Source organism: Adiantum capillus-veneris, chromosome 10, assembly GCF_014529385.1.
Source record: "Adiantum capillus-veneris isolate H3 chromosome 10, ASM1452938v2, whole genome shotgun sequence".
In the NCBI taxonomy this organism is placed as follows: Eukaryota; Viridiplantae; Streptophyta; class Polypodiopsida; order Polypodiales; family Pteridaceae; genus Adiantum; species Adiantum capillus-veneris.
In genome coordinates this window covers 5,711,610-5,738,299 of record NC_140940.1, presented here as the reverse complement: position 1 = coordinate 5,738,299, position 26,690 = coordinate 5,711,610, and the positions used below count along the sequence as shown (strand labels likewise).

The 26,690-nt window shown below is 45.6% G+C and overlaps 1 protein-coding gene across 3 annotated transcripts in view; it reads right to left on the bottom strand.

Annotated features, from left to right (window-relative positions):
- The window catches only part of LOC147448395 (transcription elongation factor B polypeptide), a 97,964-nt gene that overhangs the window by 26,768 nt on the left and 44,506 nt on the right, over window positions 1–26,690 (bottom strand). For all 3 annotated transcript variants that reach the window (XR_015189348.1, XM_086521027.1, XM_086521026.1), the window contains exon 2: window positions 26,543–26,680. Coding sequence is in view for 2 of the 3 variants with exons in the window: in XM_086521027.1 (XP_086377153.1) it covers window positions 26,543–26,680 (138 nt within the window). In the remaining variant the exon portion in view is untranslated. The remainder of the gene's footprint in view (window positions 1–26,542; window positions 26,681–26,690) is intronic.

Below are 26,690 nucleotides of genomic sequence, written 5' to 3'. Positions count from 1 at the left end.
ATTCATTGCAGCAGGCCATTGTGGGCAGAGGGATTATTGTGCCAGGCAGGGCTCAGTGGATTACTATGCATGTTCAAGGTGGCCTTGTGGGCTTCCTGAACATCCATGCGCCCAATGTGGCGAGTGCTCGTGTAGAGTTTTGGTCACAGATTGTTGAGTCTTTGCCGCAGGCTGACCATTGGTGTGTAGGAGGAGACTTCAACATGATGGAAGACCCTTCTGACAGGATTGGAGGCAGCCATGCTACTGTGCATGGAGTCGAGTTAGCAGCTTGGGAGAGGTTGTGTATGACTTTGAGGGTCTCGGATACATGGCAGCACTCTGGCTTTGTGAGGCCTCCAGCCAGTCTTGCCTTCTCTAGATCGGACCGCAGAGTGGGAGGAGTGAATCTATCGCGGATAGATCACTTCTACACTAGTGACCACTTCAGTGACTTAGGGGGATAAGTGGGCATCCTGGCAGGGACATCCTTCTTGGACCATGCACTAGTGATCCTCACAGTGGCAGACAGGCAGAGGAGTGGGAGCACGATGCTTCGCATCCCAGAGCGGGTCTTGTTGGACTAAGCACTCAGAGAGAGGGTAGAGGCTCTCTGGACAGAGGGCATGGACAGCCAGGTTCTACCTGCAGACAGAGTGGCCTTAGGCCTAGCTCAGCTTAGACACTTTTTTCTCCGGGAGTCTCTGGCTCGCCGGGCTGCAGCGAGAGAGGAGGAGTTGGCGTCTCAGACGAGGCATTGCTTCACTACAGAGGATGCAAGAGCAACATCCAGACAGTCCATGGTTGGAGGAGCAGTTACAGCAGGCTCGACAGGAGCTTGCTAGCACAGAGGAGAGGCGTCTTGAGTTTGCCTTTCACCGCTCTCATCAAAGACCAGATGGCCACACTTTCAACAAGTCTCGCATCACTACACACTCGTTTAGATCAGATGCAAACGCAAAACAATTCCCGGAATCGTCCTACAACTTCTCGGACTACACATGCTGATTCAACACCTCGTCTAAAGCTTCAGTCGACGAACCAAACGAACCAGATCCAACTGAAGAGGTAGACAACTGTCACAAGACGGGCATCACGTGCCAATAGAAAAGAACAGACTTTTAGCACTTCAATAACATCTGAATTGAAAGAGAGAGACGACACGCGACACAGAGTGGCGTAATTCCACCCCATAGAGTATTGGCCCCAAACCTTGGCGCCCCTTTCGGTATTTCTTTATATTGCATCAACATTGTACAAGCCGGTACTTCAGACTCTGCACCTTCTCTAGGAAGCATGCCAGAGAATGAGCCCTAACCTCATATTTAAAGGCCCTTTGCTTGAAAAGCAGTTACAGTGAAAAGCCTTCAAAACTCAAAAGCTTTTGGTCCCAAAAGCAATGCCAAAAGCTGCCAACGTAATTTATGGAAATCCGTACAGCCTGCCACATCATCAACCAGTGTAATTTTCGAAACTTCCGTACAGCTGCCACGTCAGCTTTGTGCGAGTGTGTGTGTGAGTCCTGCTTTACTTTAATCCCTTTATGTCACTGGGGCCCCATCGGACGGGGTCCCCATAAGTTGGTAGGACTTCTTCTTCTTCTGCTACTTGTTCTTCTTAGGGTTTAGGCCCCTCGGCCGGCATATGTAAGTTGGTCCCATTCTCCAGGGCTTTGACACGTCAGCAGTTTGTGACAACTCCCCTTCTTGAAAGAGAGTAATCGTCCGCGATTACAGCATATCTGTAAAACAACTTAAGTTAGCTCAAAAATTTCCGAGGGACATTCTGAGGGACAATCAATTTGCTCTTTTTGTTAAGGAGTTAGCTTCTCCTTTCGGGTCTTTTGATCAAGGAGTTAGCTTCTCCTTTCATCTCTTTTGATCAAGGAGTTAGCTTCTCCTTTCGTCCAGGTCGGAACTCTTGATATTCCGGCGTAGTAAAATTAGCCATCACACCCAAACCGTATTGATCTTCCACGGGTGTCTTAATGCACTAAAATTACATACCCAGGCAATCTCATCCAATTAGGAATATTCAATCGTTGGCACATCACAATGCAAAACAAATGCTCACATATGCATGTTACAAGACATAGAAACATAAAGTCGTAGATGAACACTCCTCCCGCTTAACCTAACAAGGTCCGGGCCGGGAGATATTCAACAACACCTTCATCACTCCTCCCGCATAACCTAAAAAAAGTCCGGGTCGGGAGATATAGAGGCCTTTTACAACCAAACGCCCCCCCAGACCGCAGCCTGCGTCGTTTGGAGGTGCTGAGAGTAACCACTGCTCAGACTTCTTAATACTCCTCCCGCATAACCATCCAGGTCCGGGCCGGGAGTCACAACAACAATTATTTTACAAGCATACAACCAAACGCTCCCCAGACATCCCGTCTGCGTCATTCGGAGGTTCAAACAATAGCAAAACAACATTTCTCACTACTCCACCCGGGAGTAAAATCACCAATCATTGAAACCAATATTAAAACCAGAGTCAACATTTCAAATCGGCACCAAAACAGGTTCAAAACAGATACCATCCATTTCAAACGAATTTCAAACAGGATCACCAAACAAGTTCTCAAACAGAACTTAAACAAAATTCAAACTTAAAAAGCAATCTCGAGTTCAGCCGAGCTCGAAAAGTCGACTGACTTTCAATCCTGAAACCTGCACCAAAAATTAGGGTTAGATTCCTTCCATAAGGTCGTAGCCGAGTACAGCATGGTCCATTAGCTCTTGGACAAACAATGCTCCTCTGGCGGCGATGGTAGTCCCAAGTCATAGCAGTCACTCTTCAAGCCCTTCTTTCTTGGGTTTCCTGTCACTCTTCAAAAACACGGTCAGGAATCAACACGCCTAAGTGGACTTGGGTTACGTGCAACCGCAACAAGCAAAAATAAAAATAAAATTTTTGTGGTTCTTTCCTTGAGTGATACAGAACATTGCCAAAGCTCTGATACCAATGTAAGGTGCAGCGGAATGAATGTTTGCGCTTTGCTCGAGATGAGTGCTCCGAATTGTGCTCAAGGTTCCTTTTGTTCTGATACCAATGTAAGGTGTAGAAGAATGAATGTTTGCGCTTCGCTCAAGATGAGTGCTCCGAACTGTGCTCAAGGTTCCTTTTGTTCTTATGGAAGGTAGAGCCTTCTGTTCTTAATGAGAGAATGCTATGATCACAAACAAAGTGAATGGACACTGTGCGTGCAAGTGTATGAGACTAAGAGATAGTGAGAGAAGAGAGATACGACACCAGAGACGTTGTAAAACCCTCCTCCGAAGGCCCCACTCTCGTCGGCGAGAACGGTCTACTTATGATTGCACAAACTGGTACAAACTGAATGCATGTGACTGATGCAAGTCTAGGCTATGTCGACGATGATGACGAGGATGATGACACCGACATAAGGGCTGAAATCTGCAATCTGGTATCTGCTGTCCAAAAAGGCTATGGGCTGAAATCTACGGCTTGTCCAGAAACGCTGATTTTGGGGGCTGTTTCTGTGGGTCTTTGTCGCTGAAAACCTGCAGGTTTTAGGGCTGAAATCTGAGGTCTTAAGGGCTGGAACTGCTGGTCTTTCCAAGCTAAATCTGCTACTTTTTTAGGGCTGAATTTGCAGGTTATTCATTGCTGAAAACGCTGCACTTCTGTGGCTGAAAACACTGCAAATCTGCACACGTTGTGGTCTGCAAAAACGCTAGTGGAAGGGATATCCAAAAACGCTAGCTGATGGGGGATGTGTGGCGATGATCTCTTGATGGGAAAACGCCAGGCTGATGCAGGTGATGGCGAGGTTCTCCTGCTGAAAACGCTAGGGATGAAGCTAGCAAAAACGCTAGGTGCTGATGTCTTTGCTTGGAGGGGATCCACCAAGTTCTTGCTTGAGAAGTTTCCTGCTGAGCTTGACTCCTGTTGCCTCTTCTGCCAAATAATGCTAATCTAGGTTTGCTTATATACAAACTTACTCAATTTGCCCTATCTACTTTCCAACAAAAGTCACTTAAAAATAATAAGTGAAAAATGTCAAAAATAGGGAAAATAGGCTAAATGCACTGGAAAATTCCCTTGAAGGATTCTGATGGATTCTGATGGGAATGCTTATGATCATGCTGTGTGCAACCAGAGGATATGTATCTACACTAAGTGACTGGGCATGCACGGTCTGCGAACAGACTCACAAAAGTGCCGGATCACTTCTAAATCTAGACTGACTGGACTGATGGAACCCTGTCGTGCTGTAGCTTGTCCACGGACATGTGTCACGTGACATTCATTGTTTGACAGGAATGACAAGCTTTGACAAACTTGATAACATCGTGTTGCATCTGTGGCAAAAAATATGTTGCGGACAATAATCTGTATGTCTTGTTGATGCCTGGGTGAGCAGCAAAAGGGATTTCATGATGCTCTTGGATCAAAATCTTCCTCAATGGCGCATTGCAAGGAACACAAATGCGATCAATATAATAGAGCAAGTCATCAGCAATGGTGTAAGCTGCAAACATATTCATCTCTGCAGGAGTATGTCACAAGACGGGCATCACGTGCCAATAGAAAGGAACAGACTGAACAGACTTTTAGCACTTCAATAACAACTGAAGAGAGAGACGACACGCGATAGGAGTGGCGGAATTCCACCCCAAAGAGTATTGGCTCCAAACCTTGGCGCCCCTTTTGGTATTTCTTTATATTGCATCAACATAGTACAAGCCGGTACTCCAGACTCTACACCTTCTCCAGGAAGCATGCCAGAGAACGAGCCCTTAGCACATATTTAAAGGCCCTTGGTCTATGAAAAGCAGTTTACATGAAAAGCCTTCAAACTCAAAAGCTGGTCCCAAAGGCAATGCCAAAAGCTGCCAGCGTAATTTACGAAAATCCGTACAACCTGCCACGTCACCAGCCAGCGCAAAGCGCGAAAATCCGTACAGCCTGCCACGTCATCAGGCAACGTAATTTTTAGAAATCTGCCACATCAACAGCAGCTATGCAATTTCTTGTGTGTGTGTGTGTCTGTGTGGGTCCTGCTTTATTTCCTTTATGTCACTTGGGGCTCCAGCGGATGGGGTCACCATAAGGTTGTAGGACTTCTTCTTTTGTTACTTGTTCTTCTTAGGGTTTAGGCCCCTCGGCCGACATCTACAAGTTGACTCCCTTCTTCAGGACTTTGACACGTCAGCAGTTTGTGACAGAGTAGGAGTGGATGATTTAAGAGCTTGAAATGCGTCTCCAAAATCTCTATCTGTCAAATACTCATGCTTGAAACAAGCAGGTATTTCCATCTGCACACCAAAAATGGCATAGTTGGTAGCGCGAGGCATGCGGCTTAAGGCATCTGCAACTGCATTTGCAAGGCCTGGCACGTATTGAATAATCATATGAAAATTTGCCAAGAACTCAACCCATCGTCCTTGACGAGGATTCATCACTAGTCGAGTAAAAATGTATGTTAATGACTGATGATCTGTCTGAACAACAGAATTTGTGACAAGAAGATGGTGTTTCTAAGTGCGGTAAGCATGAACAATTGCCAAGAATTCCTTGTCATAAACTGGGTATCTCATTGGAATGGCTGAAAATTTGCGGTTGTCAAAAGCAATGACACGCTCATTCTGCATAAGAACACCTCCAAAAGCACGATCTGACGTATCTGTCGTTACCTGAAAGGTTGAGTGGGATCTGCAATAGCCAAGACTAGAGTTGTCGTCAAGGCATGTTTAAGAGCTTTGAACGACTGTTTTGCTTCTTCAGACCATTGAAGTTTATCTTGCTTGGTAAGCTCAGTCAAAGGAGCTGCAATATCCGAGAGCTTGTGTACCTTGGTATGATAGAAATTGGCAAGTCCCAAAAAAGAACGCACATCTGAGATAGTGAGCGGTAAAGGCCAATCCACAATGACTTGTATCTTCTTGGGATCTATTGCAACGCCATTAGCAGAAATAATATGACCAAGGTATTCCACTTGATTCTTGAAAAATCACTTTTCTTTTTGTTGATGTATAGCACATTGGTTCGCAGAATTTGGAAGACAAGCTACAAATGTTCTTTGTGATCAGCCATCGGTCGACTGAAAACTAGAATATCATCCAAATATACGATCACAAACTTGTTCAAGTAAGGACCGAAGATTTCGTTCATCAACGTCATGATAGAGTCCGAGGCATTGGTTAACCTGAATGGTAAGACCAAAAATTCATAGTGACCATACTTTGTGCGAAAAGCTGTCTAGTACTCATCACCAATGCGAATGCGAATTTGGTGATACCCTAACTTTAGATCAATTTTGGAGTAAATCTTTGCACCCAATAACTGAACAAATAACTCGTGGATGCGAGGCAAGGGAAACTTGTTTTTGATTGTCAACTTATTCAAAGCACGATAGTCGATGCAAAGACGCATAGACCCATCCTTTTTCTTGACCAACAGGACAAGAGCTTCAAAGGGACTTTTGCTTGGGCGAACATGACCTTTATCCAACAGATCTTCTAGCTGCCGCTGTATCTCTTGAGATTCTGAGTATGAAACACGATAAGGGGCTCGAATTGGTGGAGGTTGGCCGGGGATCAAGTCTATAGGATGATCCACAGGACGCCGAGGAGGCAAAGTTGTTGGTAGCTCGTCGGGAAATAAGTCCAAATGGGGTTGAAAGAAGGGTTGTTGCAAATAAGTAAGTTTTAACGAGGATTTATATTTTTGTTTACATGACTCTTCTGCACTGGGTTTGACATCTCGCAACATGATTAAGAGAGTAGCACAATCACGTTTTCGAACGAGGCGTTTGACTTGTAAAGCAGAGACCAATATAATGGGTTTGGTACTCAAGAGACCACGAAGCTTCACCTTTTGTTGCTTGTGAAAGAGCTGAATAGAGTGATCTCTGAAACTGATTATTGGATCGTACTAAGATAACCAAGATTGGTCAAGGATCAAGTCGTAATGTGACAAGGGCATAACTGAAAAACCAAGTTGATCTTGGTAATCGTAAATCTGAAAATCCAGCTTTTCAATCCTTTTGTTGCACTCGAGAAAGGAACCATCAGCAAGTTCTACTTGATAAGCGGTCTCACTAGGCTGTGTTTGAAGGCGAAGTTTAGTAACCAAGGATGTGCTGACGAAATTAGTAGAACATCCACTATTCACAGGAACATTGATTGGATGCTTGCCAACAAAGCCAAGGAAGCTTAGGACCTGATTCGAAAGGTCCACTAGGGCAGCGACATGATTTCGAGCATTTAGCATTAAGGCACTCACCACCTTAGAAACTCGAACACAACGTGTTGCTTGCTTGCCTTTGTCGTTGATAGGAGGTTGACTGTGGACAGGTTCTGAAATTGTGGTCTCCATATGAGAATTCTGGCGAGAATTTGAAGGGTTTGGCTTCTTGGGATACTTATACCACCTATGCTGTCCATTGCAAATTGTGCATAATCCAGGATGATTGGAGTGGGAGGTTGAAGGAGCCGATGAAGAGGCTTGCTGCCCAGAAGAAGTATCTTGCCGAAAGTCACGACGACCATTTCTTCTATGATTCGGATGATTGTGTCGTCTATTCTGAGTATTTGCAGAAGATGAGGCTCGAGAAGTGGCTGCTTGTCTAGAAGATTGTGGTCGGAAAGAGTTTTGTCCAGCAGAGTATTGTCTCGAAGATTGAGAGCCTGAGAAAGAGCGCTGGTTTTGACCACCTTGTCCTCGACGATTACTCTGTGAAGAGTCTGCATAATTGGAAGATCGGTCGCCACAAAGGAAACTTCTGTATGGGCGCCGACTATCGCAAAGACACTCGACATAAGCGATTGCAGCATCCAGTGTGGCAGGGTTAAATTTGTGGACATCATCTTGTAGGGAAGGCTCAAGTCCGGGCTCAAGTCTGTCAACAAAACCATGTAGTTTGTCAGAGAGGCTGAGGATCTCTATCTCAAGAGCCAGTTTCTGAAACTCCGAGATATACGCGGCCAAGAAACCAGTTTGGCTCAGGCGGCGAAGAGAAGACAGAGCGTGAAAATTTGCGTTTGCAGGCTCAAAAGCCTTGCAAAGGACGCGCCGGAATTTTTCCCATGTAGCGGTGATCTTTCCATCTTTAACTCGTCGATGCCACCAAAGGAATGCAGTATCCTTTAGCAGGGAACTCGCCTAAGCAACCTTTTTACTTTCAATGAGATCTATGTTTACGAAATAAACATCCATCTTGAAAAGCCAATGATAAAGCACGTGTTTATCGAGGGGACTGTTGTATGGCTCGGGCAACTTTGCATCAATTTTCTTTTTCTGTGCTGTGTTTATTGTTTTAAAAAGATATTTGAATTCTGGATTGTCTACCTCTGGTTCTGGAGGCTCGACTTGCTTAGGAATTGAGTCTACTGCGGAGGAAACCGAATGTGTAGTTGGCTGGGTCCTCGAAGAAGAAAATGCTTGTAAGACATCCAAACGGGATGTCATTGATGCAAGACCAGTGAAAAGGACCTCTTGGAGGATGGACGTGTGCTCTCTGAGGATGGTTATCTGATCGTCGGGTGGAACAGGAGCACTGCCTGCCTCTGACATTTTGACAACTCAGAGGGAATATCTGGGAGAGGTTAGAGAAGTGTGGTGGCCGTACAAGGGCGAATCGGCTGCTGATGTCGTGTCGAACTCCTCCAAGAAATCTGCTCCAAGGTAGGAATCCTCTATATCTTCCACCTCGTCTATAGGAGTGTGTCGTTTGGGGTCAAAGGTGTATAATCCGGAAGTTGCAACTCGCTGTGCACCCGAACTAGAGGCCACTGTGAGATGATATCGTTCACTGTATTGACTCGGCTCTCTGTCAGAGAATAATACAAGTGAGGGTACCGTCCCAGAATGGGCTCGAAATGTGGCAAATGAAGAAATTCGCACGTACCATATATGTGCCACACCACGTAGACCTAGAATCAAGAGGCATGGCGATGTGTGACATACACCAAAAAGTTCTGAGGCAAAATTGTTGCCTGTAGTGCAGGAACAGGAGCAGGTGCGAGCGCCGGAACAGGTTCGGAAACATGTATCTCTTCTGGAACAGGTGCAAGTTCCAGAGTTGGGGAATCCGGAACTATGATCACTTCCGGTTCGTGTGTGGGTTCCGGTTCCGGCTCCCGGGTATCGGAAATGACGATCACGTCGTGTACAGGAGGGGGATTCTCCGACAAGAGTTCTTCAGGGACCTCGTCTATGTATGAGATATAGAGAATAGGTACAGGCAATCCGTCTCAGCCATCGTACGCACACGATGGAGATTGCCAGAAACTTGAGCGCTGGAAAAATGCAAAAGAGTATTAGACGGAGAGCACCCACGCTGGAGATCGTTCATTGCGCTGAAGTTTATGGGTGATTGATTAATTTTGTTTAACGTGTACCAAAGGGTGCTGTCACAAGACGGGCACCACGTGCCAATATAAAAGAACAGATTGAACAGACTTTTAGCACTTCATTAACAATTGAACTGAGAGAGAGAGAGAGAGAGAGAGAGAGAGAGAGAGAGAGAGAGAGAGAGAGAGAGAGAGAGAGAGAGAGAGAGAATACAGGACACGGAGTGGCGGAATTCCACCCCAGAGAGTATTGGCCCCAAACCTTGGTATCCCTTTCGGTATTTCTTTATATTGCATCAACCCAATACAAGCCGGTACTCCAGACTCTGCATGCCAGAGAATGAGCCCTAACCTCATATTTAAAGGCCCTTGGCTTGGAAAGCGGTTACAGTGAAAAGCCTTCAAAACTCAAAAGTATCTGGTCTAAAAGCAATGCTCAAAAAGCTGCCAGTAATTTACGAAAATCCGTACAATTGTCACATTAGCAGCCAACGCAAAATGCGGAATTCCGTACAACCTGCCACATCATCAATCAGCGTAATTTTCGGAAAAACCTTCCACGTCTTCAGTTCCATGCAATTTCCTTCAGTGTGTGTCCTGCTTTATTTTAATCCTTTGTCACTGGGGCCCCATCGGACGGGGTCCCCATAAGTTGGTAGGACTTCTTCTTCTGTTTTTTTTTGCCGAGAAAAAGATCCTTCTATTAGTTAATGAAAACTGCCCATAGGGCTACAACCACCTCTGCAAGAGAGGGCTACAACAAGCATGATAGGGAGACTCTCCCAATGAAAAAACAACATATATACAATGAGGCTAAATCAAGAGATGGGAGGAGGGAAGAGCCACACAGGTGGACAGTAGTGCCATCTGAGCACCCCCTGGACTATGGTGTAGAAAGGCCCAGGTCGCCAGAGTCGAAGGAAAGCCTCGCGGCGCTCCCGCATGCGGTCGGAGCTGCCCTGTAGTCCCTCAAGCTGTCCTCTGAGAGTATGGATCAGCTCTAGCCAAAAGTCACGAACAGTCTCTGCTGGTGGCACACGACGAGCCTCAAAGATGCGGAAACAGCGGGCCCGCCAGATGAACCAAAGTGTCAGGCCACTGATGAGCTCCCAACACTCCTCTCTCTCACTGCACCACTCTTGTGGAGTAAGCTCTGTAGTTAGCAGGCTGAAGTGTAGGTCGCCCCCCCTGCATCACTATCATCCTGCTGGTGGAAGATAGCTTAAACTGAAGTGCCGGGCCCGTGAGGGTGGACCAAGCCGCTGCCCCCCAAGTGTACTGTCGAGCCGTGGAGAGAGCAAGCATCAGCCGAAGAACTCGTAGCCACACCTGCTCGGCCGAGGGACGGTCCCAAAGACAGTGACGTTGACTCTCCACCAAATGGTCACAAGCTGCACATGTGGCCGAGAGACCACTATGCACAAGCCTGCTCACTACTGCTGTGGCTCTATGTGCGACCAGCCACTGAACAAGGTGACTCGCCTCGGCTGTCTGGAGTCCCACAACCTCTCCAAAAAGTCTGCCAAGAACTGGACTGAGACCCTCCTCCTGCCAATGACGTGCTGCAGCGGGGAGGGCCTCTCTCTGTGCTGCTAGTATATGACGTCCCAGTCGAACAGTGTACTGAAAGAACGAGACTCCTGGGTGGTCTGCAGAAGAGAAGGGGTCCCTCCATAGCCACTCACCAGGATCCCACTGTACTCGTGCCAACGGACAACACTCCCAAGCCCATAGCCTCCAGTGTCCTGTCTCAAGAACTGTTGGGTCGGGGTCTATGACGCAGGTCCACCCACAAATGCCCACTACTCGGATCCTCTGAAAACAACACTCTGCTACTTGCGGGGCCTCTACTGCAACTCGTTGTAGTCGCCCCCCACCCTGAAGCTCGAAGAACAGGGCTGAGATAGACTCTGAGCAGGCCCTGACTGAAATGAGAACCTCCAGTCGTGTGAAGGCTCCCATCCACCGGGGTGCTACTGGCTCGAGAGGCGTGAGCCACTCAGTTGGAACTGACTCTGAGATGTCCTGACACATGCTCTGCACACCTCTCATGCCCTGTAGGTGGAAACCCTGCACCTCCTCTGACAAACCTGTGAACTCTAGCCAGTCACCTAGAGAGCGCGCTGGACCTGCTGCCATGGGACCCCAAGAAACATGAGGCCGACTACCAACCAAGTGGCCTCTCTGAGTGCTAACCATGGGGTTCCAGACGAGGGGCTGCCGTAGGTGCTCCTCCGTGCACGTCGGCTGTCTCTGCTCTAGGCCACGCCGTAAGAGCTCCCAGGATCGAAGCAAACTCACTGCGAAGCGGTCCTCCAGTCTCCTGCTCAAACCAACTCGGCGCAACTCTATAAAGATCCATCCGGTCGAAGGTTGCCAGGGGCCTCTTGACAGAGGCACCCTGGCACGAAGCCTCTGCAGCAAGAACTCCTTCCAGGGCTCCTCTCTTGGAAGAATTCCTCCGACTACGAACTTCCCAAGAAGGGCTCTGCTCTGCTGTGCTAGATCAATGATCCCAAGCCCTCCCTGAGAACAAGGAAGTGTGATGACCGACCAAGCCACCTTGGCTCGGGCAATCTGAGTGTCACGACCTGACCAAAGGAAGTTCCTGATGAGCCTCTCTACCTAGCTGATACAAGAACTCGAGAAGATCCAGCAAGAAGTGAGGTACCACATAGTCGCCAACAACACCTGGTTGGCAACTACTACTCTACTAGCCAGCGAAAGTCGTGCTGAGCTCCAATGTAGCAGCTTTCTCCTGATGGACAGGAGAAGAGGAGCAATCTGCTGCTCGAGGGACAAGTCCAAACCAACCTGACAACCCAAGTACCGAACTGCAGTCCCTGGGGGAATCCACCTGAAACCCTCTCCTGGCATCCAATCTGGCACAGGAGCACTGCCAACCGAGAAAGCCACTATCTTTCTCCAGTTGATCAGTGCGCCCGATGCACAACAGAAGGTCTCTAAAGCAGATTGGCCTCCTGGCCCTCTAAGTACAACGCTGAGTCATCGGCAAACTCAGCGTCCAGTAGCTCATCTCCCCGAATAGGGAGTGCTGAGCCCCTCAAACCAACCTGCTGTGACACCAAAAATCTGCTCATCGCCTCCGCATAGAACAGAAAGAGAAAGGGGGCAAGAGGACAACCCTGTCTGACCGAGCGTGTGAGCATGAAGCGCTCACCTCTACCTCTTGCCAAAAGCACCTGACTGTGAGCCTGTCTGTACAAAGCTGCCACCCCTCTCATCCAAGCATGTGAGAAGTCCATCCTGCGTAGAGTGCCCTCTAGAAAGTCCCAGTCAACTCTGTCGTATGCCTTCTCAAAATCGAGAAGAAGAATCACAAGGTCCTCCCCACGGAGCCGTGCCAGGGCAAAAGCCTCCCAGAAAGTGAAGATGTCGTCAAGGATACTGCGTTCCTTGACAAAACCTGTCTGAGTCCCATGTATAAGGCTCTCCAAAAGTGGCTGAATCCTCAACTCAGAGCCTTGGCAAGAATTTTGTAGGCTGAGTTGAGGATGGTGATGGGGCGCCACTGTCGAATCTCATCCAAGGAGCCACCCTCCTTTGGAATGAGGTAAATCAGGCCCTCACTCATGCTATGAGGCATCACTCCTGTGTGCAAAATGTATTGAAAGGCACTACAAAGATTTGGGCCAAGCAGGTCCCACTACTCCAAGAAAAAGCTGGGAGTCAGCCCATCCTCACCTGGACAGCTACCACGAGGGAGAGCCCGTGTGCAGCTCCTCAAGCTGAAGTGGCATCTCTAGCCTCTGGCGCATCTCCTCGGTCACAAGACAAGGCATCTGTGCCCAAACCTGCTCCTTGCATGCATCCTGCCGCTCTGACTGGGACTTAGCCGATAGTAACTCACGGTAAAAGTCAGTAGCAACTGCACGCATATCCTCGGGCTCACAAACAGCTGACCCATCGGGTCTCCTCAACTGATTGACCTTGGCATGCGAGTGCCGAGGTCCCACAGTCTCAAAAAAAGCACCTGTCACTCTGTCACCCACCTGAATCCACTGAGATGCCTAGGGCATCTTCCGACTGTTCTACGCCGTCTTGTGATGTCGGCATGGTGATTCCTCAAATTCTAGGACCGGTACAGCTTCTCGGACGGTAGCACCTGTGGGAACTGGAGCGCCCTCCGGGACTGGTTTTGGCTCCGGAGAATCGGGAATTATGATAATTTCGGGTTCCGGATCTGGCACAGGTTCAGGTGCAAGTAATGGAGGCGGTGCAGGAGTAATCACAGGCGGAGGTGAATTTTCCGGTAGTATGTCCTCCGAAATGTCATCGATGTATGACAAATAAGGAATTTCGATAGTATTTTCATAATCTGGATTGAATTCGTCTGCCATTGTGTGAGTGAGCGCCACGAATAGCACACGAAATCAAACAGGTAAGGGCGGGAGAAAAAGACCAGCACGCACGTATGTTTGAACTTTGTTGGCAGCGAACCCATGTTGAAAATTTTAATTAAGCCCCTTAAATTTGGTCTTGGCCAAGTTTTGGTCCGTCGGCCGGCCAAATTGGATGAATTTTAAAGTGTTTTTTTTTTAACTTAATTGGGTCGCTGTATAGTGTGCGCAACTTATTGGCTGCCACTTACACTTTTGCTGATCGTCAAAGGACACATCCTTGGGCATGAAAGGCCATGCTGCTTGTGAAAGGGCGTCCCTGCACAGTAAGGAGGTACATGGCTGTGCATACGATGCTTCCCTCTCGCGAAGAGGCAAGGTAAAAGTACCATGCGAAAGGTATTCCAACGAATTGCAACCCAGCAATTCAGCCAGCCTGGGTCGACACCAAAGGGCACGGGAGCATGCAAGGGGGAATCTAAAGCCACCACTCCATCTCAGTCCGGGTAAGCAATTGCTCTCAAATCAGCCACCAGAGGGTGCGTGTGTGGCTTGGGTAGAGGATGCGGGAGAGGGTTACAACAGGGGGTTAAACATTGGCATCGCAATATGCAATCCATCTTTCTTCTGCTTCCATGCAACTTCGGGAAGGAGGGTAGAGTGTAGCGGCGAGGGTGAGAGGCTCACAACCTTCGGGTCTGGGGAAAAAAATTGCTTTGATACCACTGTAAGGATTCTAGGTACTAATCCTTATTTAAGTACGTAAACACATGATTAAGACTTAAGAAACTTGACTGAACTCAGAAACAAGACTTAGAAGACTATATGTTGATTGATTCAATGTGTGATACAAGGGCTCCTTATATAGGAGACGAAAAGACACGTCTCATGGTGAAGAGACACGACTTCAGACGTAAAGATACATCCTTTCGGCGAAGAGCTGCAACCATTGGGCGAAGAGTCGCAACCATAGAGCGAAGGGGTGTGACTAGTCGTCGAAGGAGTGTGGCTTTTGGCGAAGAGACACGTCTTTTGGGCAAAGGGGTGTGACCACCCAAGCATAGAGGTTCTCCTTCGCATGGCACTTCGCGTATCGCAACTAGGAGTAGATGTAATACTATAGCATAGTCACAATCGTGACAGTCAAGTCGGGAAAAATGTACAAATGTGCGCACACGGGTGATAACTCACTGCTCAGTGAACCACTTGACGAACCGACTAGACCGACACATTCTTCTCACATAGACCTGCATGCACGTCTAGTCAGATGTCCGTCGAAGTGTAATAACATCTATCAAAACGCTTGTACAATCCATTTATGCAAGAGGGTTCCAAAATTGGAAAACCTAATCTAATGGACGTGTCCAGACTCCAGACATGCAGGTCCTGCAAGCAGACTCACAAAATTGCCGGTAATAATCCTTCTAGGATTCTAGACACTCCTATTAGGGATAGTTACAAAATTGGCTCTAGAAGTCGATGAAGCATGTCCACGTTGTTAGCGTGCAAACGAGAAGGAAAATGAAAGCCTCTATAGCCTTGCACGAGCTGTCAAGTGACACATCCAAACCTATGTGTCCGTGGACAAGCTACAGCATGATCAGGGTTCAGTCAGTCCATTTAGTCTAGATTTAGAAGTGATCTGGCACTTTTGTGAGTCTATTCGTAGACCGTGCATGCCCAGTCACTTAGTGTGGATTCATATCCTCTGGTTGCACATAGCATGATCATAAGCATTCCCATCAAAATCCATCAGAATCAGTTAGGGGAATTTTCCAGTGCATTTAGCCTATTTTCCTTATTTTTGACATTTTTCACTTATTAATTTAAGTGACTTTCCAACAAAAGTAGGTAGGGCAATTTTGCTAAGAAAATATAAAAGCAAACCAAAGCTAGCACTAAATGGCAGAAGAGGCAACAGGAGCCAAGCTCAGCAAGCAACTTCTCAACAAGACCTTGGCGGTTTCCCCCACCAAGCAAGAAGAATCAGCCCTAGCGTTTTCACATCAGCAGATCACCGCGACGGAAGACCCCATTGCATAGCATTTTTGCATCAGCATCATCGCCACAGAACCCCCAGCAAGCTAGCGTTTTTGAAAACCATAGCGTTTTTGCAAAGACACCTCAGCCTAGCGTTTTTGAAGATTTCAGCCTTTGCATATTTGCAACGTTTTCAGCCACAGCATGCAGCGATTTCAGCAGTAGGAAAACCATCAAGATCAGCCCCTAAGAAGGTAGCAGATTCAGCCCGGAAAGACCAGCAGATTCAGCCCTAAGAAGGTAGTAGATTCAGCCCGGAAAGACCATCAGTTTTCAGCCTAAAGAAACCTCAGTTTTCAGCCCTAAACCTGCAGATTTTCAGCGTCAAAGACCCACCAAAAACAGCCCCCAAATCAGGTTTTTGGACTAGTCGTAGATTTCAGCCCTTAGGTCGACTTCGACATCCCCGTCGTCATCGTCGACATAGCCTAGACTTGCATCAGTCTCATGCATACCATTTGTACCAGATTGTGCAATCAATAGTAGACCACTCTCACCGACGAGAGTGGGGCCTTCGGAGGAGGGTTTTACGTCGTCTCTGGTGTCGTATCTCTCTTCTCTCTCTATCTCTCAGTCTCATACACTTGCACGCACAGTGTCCATTCACTTTGTTTGTGATCATAGCATTCTCTCATTAAGAACGGAAGGCTCTCACTTCCATAAGAACAAAAGGAACCCTGAGCACAGTTCGGAGCACTCATCTTGAGCAAAGCGCAAACAATCATTCCGTTGCACCTAGCACGAGCCAAACCAGCGGAAGGAAGAACTATTGCACCGCCGAAAACACCTGTGGTAAACACCTGAAGAGATTTATGAAAAACCCTCCAAGCATGGAACACACTCGAAATCAGGAGAAACAAAGGACATCATGACGAAGCTTGTCTCGTGGAGATGTCCGTAGAGTAGTATCCATAGGCAAAAAACAGATGAGAAATGAAGTAGTTATGACCACTCGAACATGGAGGGGTCCTTTTCTTGCTCAAAATGAGGTCTCTGGAAGTTGTGCAGGTGTTGCACCTATTAAAATGCGGGCTTCCTTATCTTTTATCCCCAAGATTTTTCTCTCTCTTCTTAGCCGACAAGGCTCTCTCTCAAGGCACCTTTTAATTGGTTCAATTTTGGCCTTTTTTGGGCGTCAGTGACCCTTTGACCAAGGAATGGGGTGGGGGCAAGTGGCCGGTAGACCAAAAGGGGTGTCCAGGCGCCTGTCCAGTTGGGTGTGGAATGAAAAATGTGCTACCTCCCTCCCCACGAGCCCCCTCCATAGCCAAGCCTTGTGAGCTCCTCTCACTTGATACACCTATAGTGGGCACCCAATGTGCCTTGTATACCCCCCACCTTCCCTTTTCCTCTTCTCATGTGGGATAATCTCCCCGCCACATGGCAACCTCCTCCTCGTTCCTCCCAAGCCCAAAACATTCCCGCTTTCTCCCAAAGCAAAAGAGATTCTTTGACAACTTTCCTAGAGGCATAACTTGTTGCTTCGATCGATGAATGACGCACTGTAACACACTGCTCGAAGCCCATCATCTCGGCTATCTTCAGAAATTTAAAATTTCAGCATTTCTAATCGGTTCAATTGTTGTTGTCGCATGCACCTGTCATCACTTTCTAAGTTGAGATCACCCACTTCGGATGCCCATAACTCATGATGCCCAAGTCCGATTCACGAGCTATAAAGCACGGCTGAAAATAATTACTAAAAACCATATTTTGGGGACTCGAACAACCCAAAACATCAGCATTTAAGCTTGGCAAAATCACACCTTTATACATGATCTTTTACATGGTCACTTCCAAAACTTGCAGGGCTATGTATATATATATACACAAGGCTAGTGGGCAAGCTTTTTGGCATGACCTAGTGACTTTAAGCTCATCCAAAAAATGCCTAACAACATGAGACACACAGCCATTTGCACGTGACAGACAATAGGGGTTGAAGCTGGACCCCCCTCCCATCCGAAAGACATGTATTTCTACTCGATCCAAGTCCCTTAGAAGTGAGCTCAATTACAATCAACCTGAGAGTGAACTAAAGTAGAGTCACTCATCTATGAAGAAGGAGAGAAGGTAGAAGTAGAGTGAAGTGGTAGAGGTAGCATCATAGTTACAAGGAATGGCCATTTCCAAGCTTCGGTTCCTTGTTCACATTCCAACTTCTCGTTTTGAATACCCATTCCATGTTTTAAGCGTAAGTATCCGTAACAAGGAATGGCAATTCGAGACCGTTTGCATTGCCCATACCACATTCCGATTCTCTATTCCTCGTAAATATGGACCGTAGCATAGAGGCTCATGTTGGCCAAAAGATTCACCAAGGGCCAACCACAAGTCAAAAAGGTGGACAAGTATCCCATCTCTTGTGAGCTTTGCAAGAAGTGTCCTTCTCAAATCTTCCTTTTAGAATCTTCTAGAACCTTCCTTCTTTGAAAAATTGTTAACAAAAAGAAGCATCAATAAGGATTATCAAATGAAAGTTCTTTTTGACAACAACACATTCTGGCTTCAGAGAATCAATTGGAGATTTCTGCAATAAGCCCACATCTGCATATTGAGCAATCTTTTTTTAACATGCCATCTTATTCATTGTAACTATCTTTTCTAGAGGATCTAGCTCACACTCTAAGGCATCAATCCTTCCAATGTGCAAGTTTGTACCCGATATGCAAGAGTTTAAAAGTCACACGTGCCTTGTAAGGCTATCTAGGTGGGAGTGTGTACTATCTTTGTTCGTAATCCATTATGTGGACCCACCATAACCTCTCACAACTAGTGTTGCCAGGCCAATTCGAGATGTGTATAGATACAAAACGGGGTTTTATAGATATGAAACGATCTTCAAAAAAGTGCTTGAAATGTACAAAACATGGGGATTTAAAAAATCATCTATGTGAGGAAACATCTCACTTCGAAATTCTTATAACATGGGTTCAAAACAAACAAGTTACATATATAAATAAGTACATTGAATATGATGTATGCCACACAAAAATAGAAGAAAGAGGGTTTCTCTATGTGTGTGGGTATGTTAGGTGTAGCGGAATGAATGTTTACGCTTTGCTCAAGATGAGTGCTCCGAACTGTGCTCAAGGTTCCTTTTGTTCTTATGGAAGGTAGAGCCTTCCGTTCTTAATGAGAGAATGCTATGATCACAAACAAAGTGAGTGGACACTGTGCGTGCAAGTGTATGAGACTGAGAGATAGAGAGAAGAAAGATACGACACCAGAGACGTTGTAAAAACCCTCCTCCGAAGGCCCCACTCTCGTCGGCGAGAGTGGTCTACTTATTGATTGCACAAAGTGGTACAATGACGATGCAATGGACTGATGCAATCTAGGACTATGCCGGTGACGACGACGGGGATGACAACAAAGACTTTAGGGCTGAAATCTGCGGTCTTCTAACTGCTGTCCATAAAAACGCTATGGCTGAAAATCTGGGACTATTCGGGTGGCTGAAAATGACTGTTTTGGCTGCGTTTTCGAGGGCTGAAAATGGGGGTCTTCTGCATGCATCTAGGGCTAAATCTGCTGCTGTCCAAGAAGGCTGAAAACGCTGACCATCTGCAGCAGATGAGGCTGAAAATGGAAACGCTGGCAGATCTGGTATGCTGAATGCTGAAAATCAAAAACGCTCGGACTGTTCTGTAGCGTTAGTAAAACGCTAGGGATCTGTGAAAGGCTGGTGATGATGGCAACTGGAAACACCAGGGCTAGGGCTTGCGGTAGGAATCTGCTAGAACAGAAAACGCTAGGGCAATGAGAAAATGCCAAGAAGAGGGAAATCGCCAAGGCTTGAAGGTCTTGATGGTTCCTGCTGAGAAGGTGCCTGTTGAGCGGGGAGCTCCTGCTGCCTCTTCTGCCATTTAGTGCTAACTTGGGTTTGCTTATATATTAACTTAGCAAAATTGCCCTACCTACTTTTGTTGGGAAGTCACTTAAATTAATAAGTGAAAAATGTCAAAAATAGGAAAAATAGCCTAAAATCACTGGAAATTTTTCCTGACTGATTCTGATGGATTCTGATGGGAATGCTTATGATCATGCTGTGTGCAACCAGAGGATATGCATCTACACTAAGTGACTGGGCATGCACGGTCTACAAATAGACTCACAAAAGTGTCAGATCACTTCTAATCTAAACTGACTGGACTGACTGAACCCTGATCATGATGTAGCTTGTCTACGGACACATAGGGTTGGATGTGTCACGTGACATCCCCTCCTTTTCAAAGTGAGGTACTGGTACCGAATTGTATGGCGTCGAGATAGATCGCCAATAGCATCCGGAATCTTGGAAGGGACTCTTCGCCGGCCCACTCTGATGTGTGGGTCGTGCGGTACTTGAACTTCATAAAAGTCTGCAACGCTTGCTTCTTTGGGTCGCGCCGAAAGCGACAAAGTCTTCTGTGGCTCCCTCAATGCTTCCACTTTGTCGAGTGTCATGCTTCTTTCGTCTTCAAGAATCTCCATGGCTGAAAATTCCTGAAACCATTCCAACACAAAACCATAAACATACCCATTCTATGTAAAGTGAGTGGAAAAAATCTGGTATTTCATGTCTTCTTAGTTGTCGCAAAATAAGCATTAAATTGATTCAACCAAGAATGAATAACCGTAGCATCCATCTTACCGTCATACTTACTGAAAGTCAACTTCTCTGTGACTGGATGGTTGGAATCCGCATCGTGGCTTGCGCCACTTGAGGAACTCCCACAATCTTTGGCTGGTTCGATCTTCGAGGCTAGCACTTGTCGAAGCAATTCTTGAGTGCGTAGCTCTCTTTGAGCTACACGCTCGGCCTCCCTTTCTGCTTTTCATTCATTTCTTTCATCGTGCTTACGTTCGAAAGCAAGGCGATTGGTTTCTTGTTGTGCCAACGCAACTCCATTCGCTTCTTGTTGTTGTATTGCACAATGTTACAGGGGACGGAGGGGACGGACCCTAGGGACGGGGGACGCCCGATTCCGGGACGAGGACGGACGGGGACGGGTAGGGACGGACGGCGAAAGGGCTGCCAGGCCGAAACGCAGGCAAAACTTCCCCGGGACGGCAGGGGACGGCAGGGAACGGGAGGGGACGGCAGGAGACTTTTTAAAAATTTTGAAAAATTGATCATTTCTATTGGCTAGTTCCTCTCCAATAGTCATATGTTTGAACTTTGAAGCACCCCAATGGCTATAAAAGCCACCCTTGGTCCTCATTTCTCGAGCACATTTGCGTCTATATCACTCATGTTATTTGGTCTAATTAGTGTAAATTTGTGGTCAAAGTGATGCTCTATGTGTGTTGCATGTGTAGGTCAAAAAACGCCAAAAAAAATCTTCTTCTTTTTTTGCCGTTCCGACCCCGTCCCCGTTTCTTGACTTTTGCCGTCCCGTCCCCGTCCCCGTCCCCGTTCCCAACCCCGATCCGCCGTCCCATGTAACTATGGTATTGCATTTCTTTCATTGCGTTCCATCGTAATGCGAGTCGCTTCTTGTTGTTGTAGTGCGTTTCTTTCATTGCGTTCCATCGTAATGCGCGTCGCTTCTTGTTGTGCCAGCATCATGTCTACCATTGACTTGACCATCATCTCTATAGGAGTTAGTACAACTCGTGCCGTGGATGGCGAAGGGGGAGGGTTGGAAAAATCTCCTGGTGGGGAGAATCCTTCGTCGCCTCTCTCATGCTCATCACCTGTATGCGAAGTATCCATTCCACTTCGGGTGACGACCATGCACTAGGATCTTTGGTTCTTAAGTTCACGAGGAACTTGGTTCTTGAGGGTCTTGGGTTCTTGGGTTCTTTGGATCTTGAGGTTCTTGAGGTTCTTGAGGTTCTTGAGGGTTTCTTTCGCTTGCAAACCGTGTTTGAGAAGGGTCTTCTCTTCACCCGAGTTCTACTCTTTTCTACGGCACCCCTTGGCGGCCTTGCGCTCACACCAAGGTTGCTTTTTCCCACCTCACGTCAATTGGCCGGCCGCTAAGTGCACGGTCCGCTCTCAATGAGTGAAAAGAGACACAAGGGGAGGCTAGACAAGCCCTTCTTTCTTGGGATTCCTGTCACTCTTCAACAAAACACAATTAGGAATCGACACGCCTAAGCGAATTTGGGTTCATGCGATCGCAACAAGCAAAAAAAAATCTTGTGGTTCTTTCCTTGAGTGATACAGAACACTGCCAAAGCTCTAATACCAATGTTAGGTGCAACGGAATGAATGTTCGCGCTTTGCTCAAGATGAGTGCTCCGAACTATGGTCAAGGTTCCTTTTGTTCTTATGGAAGGTAGAGCCGTCCGTTCTTAATGAGAAAATGCAATGATCACAAACAAAGTGAGTGGACACTGTGCGTGCAAGTGTATGAGACTGAGAGATAGAGAGAAGAGAGATACGACACCAGAGACGTTGTAAAAACCCTCCTCCGAAGGCCCCACTCTCGTCGGCGAGAGTGGTCTACTTATTGATTGCACAAAGTGGTACAATGACGATGCAATGGACTGATGCAATCTGGGATTATGCCGGTGACGACGACGGGGATGATGACGAAGACTTTCGAGCTAAAATCTGCGGTCTTCTAACTGCTGTCCATAAAAACGCTATGGCTGAAAATCTGGGACTATTCGGGTGGCTGAAAATGGGGGTCTTCTGCATGCATCTAAGGCTGAATTTGCTGCTGTCCAAGAAGGCTGAAAACGCTGACCATCTGCAGCAGATGAAGCTGAAAATGGAAACGCTGGCAGATCTGGTATGCTGAATGCTGAAAATAAAAAACGCTGGGACTGTTCTGTAGCGTTAGTAAAACGCTAGGGATCTGTGAAAGGCTGGCGATGATGGCAACTGGAAACGCCAGGGCTAGGGCTTGCGGTAGGAATCTGCTAGAACAGAAAACGCTAGGACAATGAGAAAACGCCAAGGAGAGAGAAATCGCCAAGGCTTGAAGGTCTTGATGGTTCCTGCTGAGAAGGTGCCTGTTGAGCGGGGAGCTCCTACTGCCTCTTCTGCCATTTAGTGCTAACTTGGGTTTGCTTATATATTAACTTAGCAAAATTGCCCTACCTACTTTTGTTGGGAAGTCACTTAAATTAATAAGTGAAAAATGTCAAAAATAGGAAAAATAGGCTAAAATCACTGGAAAATTTCCCTGATTGATTCTAATGGATTCTGATGGGAATGCTTATGATCATGTTGTGTGCAACCAGAGGATATGCATCTACACTAAGTGACTGGGCATGCACAGTCTACGAATAGACTCACAAAAGTGCCAGATCACTACTAATCTAGACTGATTGGACTGACTGAACCATGATCATGCTATAGCTTGTCCACGGACACAAAGGGTTGGATGTGTCACGTGACAGGGTAGGTGGGTGAGTGAGAGAGAGAGAGAGAGAGAGAGAGAGAGAGAGAGAGTTTTGAGAAAGAGAGTCAATTCTGCAATCAGCCCACACACCTCCGAAACGATTAATGTACATTGCACACCGAGAGAGAAGCATACTTGCATGTGGAGTTCACTTTAATACAATTGTGCGAAACCAATAGCGCATGATTTCGGTGTTGATAAGAAACAGTATTTTTACAAACTTTAGGTTAACCGTTAGCATGATAAAAAATGGGTTTCATATGCAAGAAATGTTCCGAAATGATTCGACCAGGTACGGAACGCATTCAAAACAATACTACCAGCTCACAACTCATCCGTGATTATCTCTAATGCACTAGCTATCGGCTCTTTTAGTAAAAGGATATAAATTCTCTTTTTCCTATGGAGTTATGACATCTTCTCCTTTTACTTGTCCCCAAGCTCTACCAAGTGGTCGGGACTCATCAATGGTGATAGTTCAAACTATACCAAAAATCAATCCTACAAAGGTTTTGGCACATTTGGAGGTTGCGAATTCCAGGGTAAATTTTGTTGCCCTAAAGAAGGGCGCAAGTACGTGAAGTATTTCATGTCTTGAAACATTGGTAACATTGGATGTTTCATCTCAAAACTTCCTGTTGCAAGGGAGTCAAGTTTACGGATTGAAAAAGTTGTCGATCGGTGCCAGAAAGTGCGGCAAGTACAAAAGCAAAAATAAGAAGAGCAGGTGTGGAAACAAAAGGAGAGATTTTGAAAAAAGAGGGATCATTGGCAAATTCTTGTCATCATTTCGTAGCTAACTATTACATAATCCATAAGATATTGCATGGTAGAAGATTTTGATAGACGACACTCCTATAGCATTAAAGAAAGTCCACAACAATACTTCTCACGTCAATTTGCCAAAGAACATTCTTTGTAGATTGTAGTAGGTAGGTAAGCATCCTACTATTTATTTATTTTTGTTGTCAAGAGTTTTAGTAGGATACATCATGACTCGATTCCCAGTTGAAACAACCTTCAATTCAAAAGCATCAACGAGATAATTTTTTGCAACAGCATTCTTACAAGTCTTCGGAGCAGAAGGTTTGGCTATATGGGTACTCCACAATTGCAAAGCATTTTCTTTGAGAAAACCGGCAACTCTAGAAAAGTTTGGACTCGTCTGTATAATAGTTGTTTTTGAAGACCACATCAAATTGTTGGATAAACTGTAAAGGTTTTGGCCGGCCGTTAATACCTTAGAAAATATCAAACTTGACCATGGAACCGCCATCTTTAAATGGTTTAAAACCTCGTAATATGGATGGGGGGTAATAGAGAAAATAACCAATATACATTGAATGGGGTGCAAACATAAAAGGATGCGCGTGATGATGGGGATGGTCATGGAAAATTTTGGCACTGTATACGTGGAAGGAAGAGCCTTAATAAAATTCTCATAAGCCATGGTGCAAAAACGTCCTCCCATCAAAAAGATATGTGGACGTGGAGCAATAGCGGTAGAAACTAAGGGAAGAAAAAATTTGGGTACAGTTCCCAAAAATGTTAGTGCAATAGCTAAAACAGGTGGATAAGACAGAGCAATTGGAAGTTAAAGTTGAGAAATAGGTGCCGATTGAAGTAAAGTACATCCTAAAATCTCATAAAAATCTCAAAAATATTCATAAGATGCATACTGCTCCATAGTAATAGCGCCATTCTCATACGAGATCCAATTATCACTTAATAAAGCAATGTCCTAAGTTAAAGAAGCCGAGGCTGGATCTTCTGGGAGTGCAGCTATTGCAAAATCTTCTAAAAGTGGAGATTGTGATAATGATGTAGACGCAAAATGGGTATTTAGTGTCAAGTGTACCTATGATCCTTTTGTCCATGATGCATCTACTTGTGCATAGAGATGTTTGTGGGCCTATGCAAACTCCATCCTTGGGTAATTACTTGTACTTCGTGACTTTCATCAATGATTACTCCAAGCATGCAACTTAAAACTAAATCCAAAGTGTTCATATGCTTCAAGCAATTTCTGGTTATGGCTGAAAATGTCTCAAAATGTGCTATAGACACCATTCATTCAGATCCGCTAGGGGGGGGATATGTCTCATGAGTTTAGTGCATTTCAAGCTAGTCGTGGGATAAAACACCAATGATCAGTGTTGTATACGCCTCAGCAAAATGGTGTTGCTGAAAGAAAAACAAGTCACTTACGAAGATGACACGATATATGGTCAAAAATCAAGCTTTACCACATTTGTTTTGGCTTGAGGCTGTGCTACTTATGTACCACGTCAAGAGAGTCCGCGTTTCACAACATAATTTACGGGCTCCTTTGTTTTCCAAGTGTCGGTGGCCTTGGTTACTCCTTGTGCCACGTCATAAAGTTGTCACACTTAACCATAACTATCTACTTCCAAACCCAAAGGAGTTTGAAATATCAATAGGTCTTGAAAAGCACAACAATCACTACTTGTTCTCCTCCTAGATAACTTCAATTCAAGTGCATCGAATCTTGAAAAGAAGAAACTTCACGAATAGAAAGATCATCTACAAAGTGCTTTACATTACATTACTTGTGCAAAAACATTGGTAAAGAGTTGACAAATACAAGACGATCCATATTTCCAAACTCCACTAAAAAAACTATGGCAAAAAAAATAGCCCCATTGGTGCCCATGATGATATCAATTGATAGTTTGAAAAGAGAGTTACCTATGGCCATATATAAGTCATGCAAAATCCATCCAAGATATAATCTCAAAATTATCTATAATCTTGGTGAATCTCTTTCTATATCTACATTCCTACTGTGTAACCACAAATAATCAACTACTAGCAACGCCATATATCTATCCTCCTCAAACCTGTAAGAAAAAGCCTTTGATATAGAGAATTGATTCAAACTATAAGGTCCTCCAATTCAACTTTGTATAGAAGGTTGTAAAGTCAATAGTTCAGAGGCATAAAGGAGATGATTTCTCATTTAGAATTCTTGAGGAATTCAAAAGATTGATAACAGGTATTATACTGGTTAAGTGTAAAATCCAACTTGCGTAAGGTAGGTTGATCTACTTTAGAAAATTCTTCCACAGTCCATGAATGCTAGGCAAAATGGCTTTGAATTCTAACTAAGCCGTTTCGAAACCTCCGTAAGGAGATGTTACAAACAGACACCATAAATCTAGGTTTGATAGAATTTTTGTGGAATATCAAATAGTATACAAAAAGGGTAATTTAAAATGGCAATTCAAACCTTCCAATCTAGAAAAAAAAAAAGAACTAGTAACTTCTCACAACCTTAGTAATCATCAGCATGCTCTTGATTGCATGGTGCACTGCCAAGTACTACAAGTGATAAGACACGACTACAACTTCTTTTCACAAGTAAAATAAGCGTTGGCTTGATCTTTGTGGCCACTACTAAACTAGAAAGAAGAACACTCTAGAAAATGTCCAAAGTTTTAACAAAACATATTGAATAGGTTACAGTATGCACCTGATACAATAAATGCCATCTAAACGAGACCTTCTTCTTCTTCATCCGTTCCATCACAAGGTTCGTACTTTCAGGTCCAAACTTGCGAGAATAGAATTTGCGCCAAAGTTCGTTGGTGATTGAGCTCAAATCCCGGCCCTGCACAAGC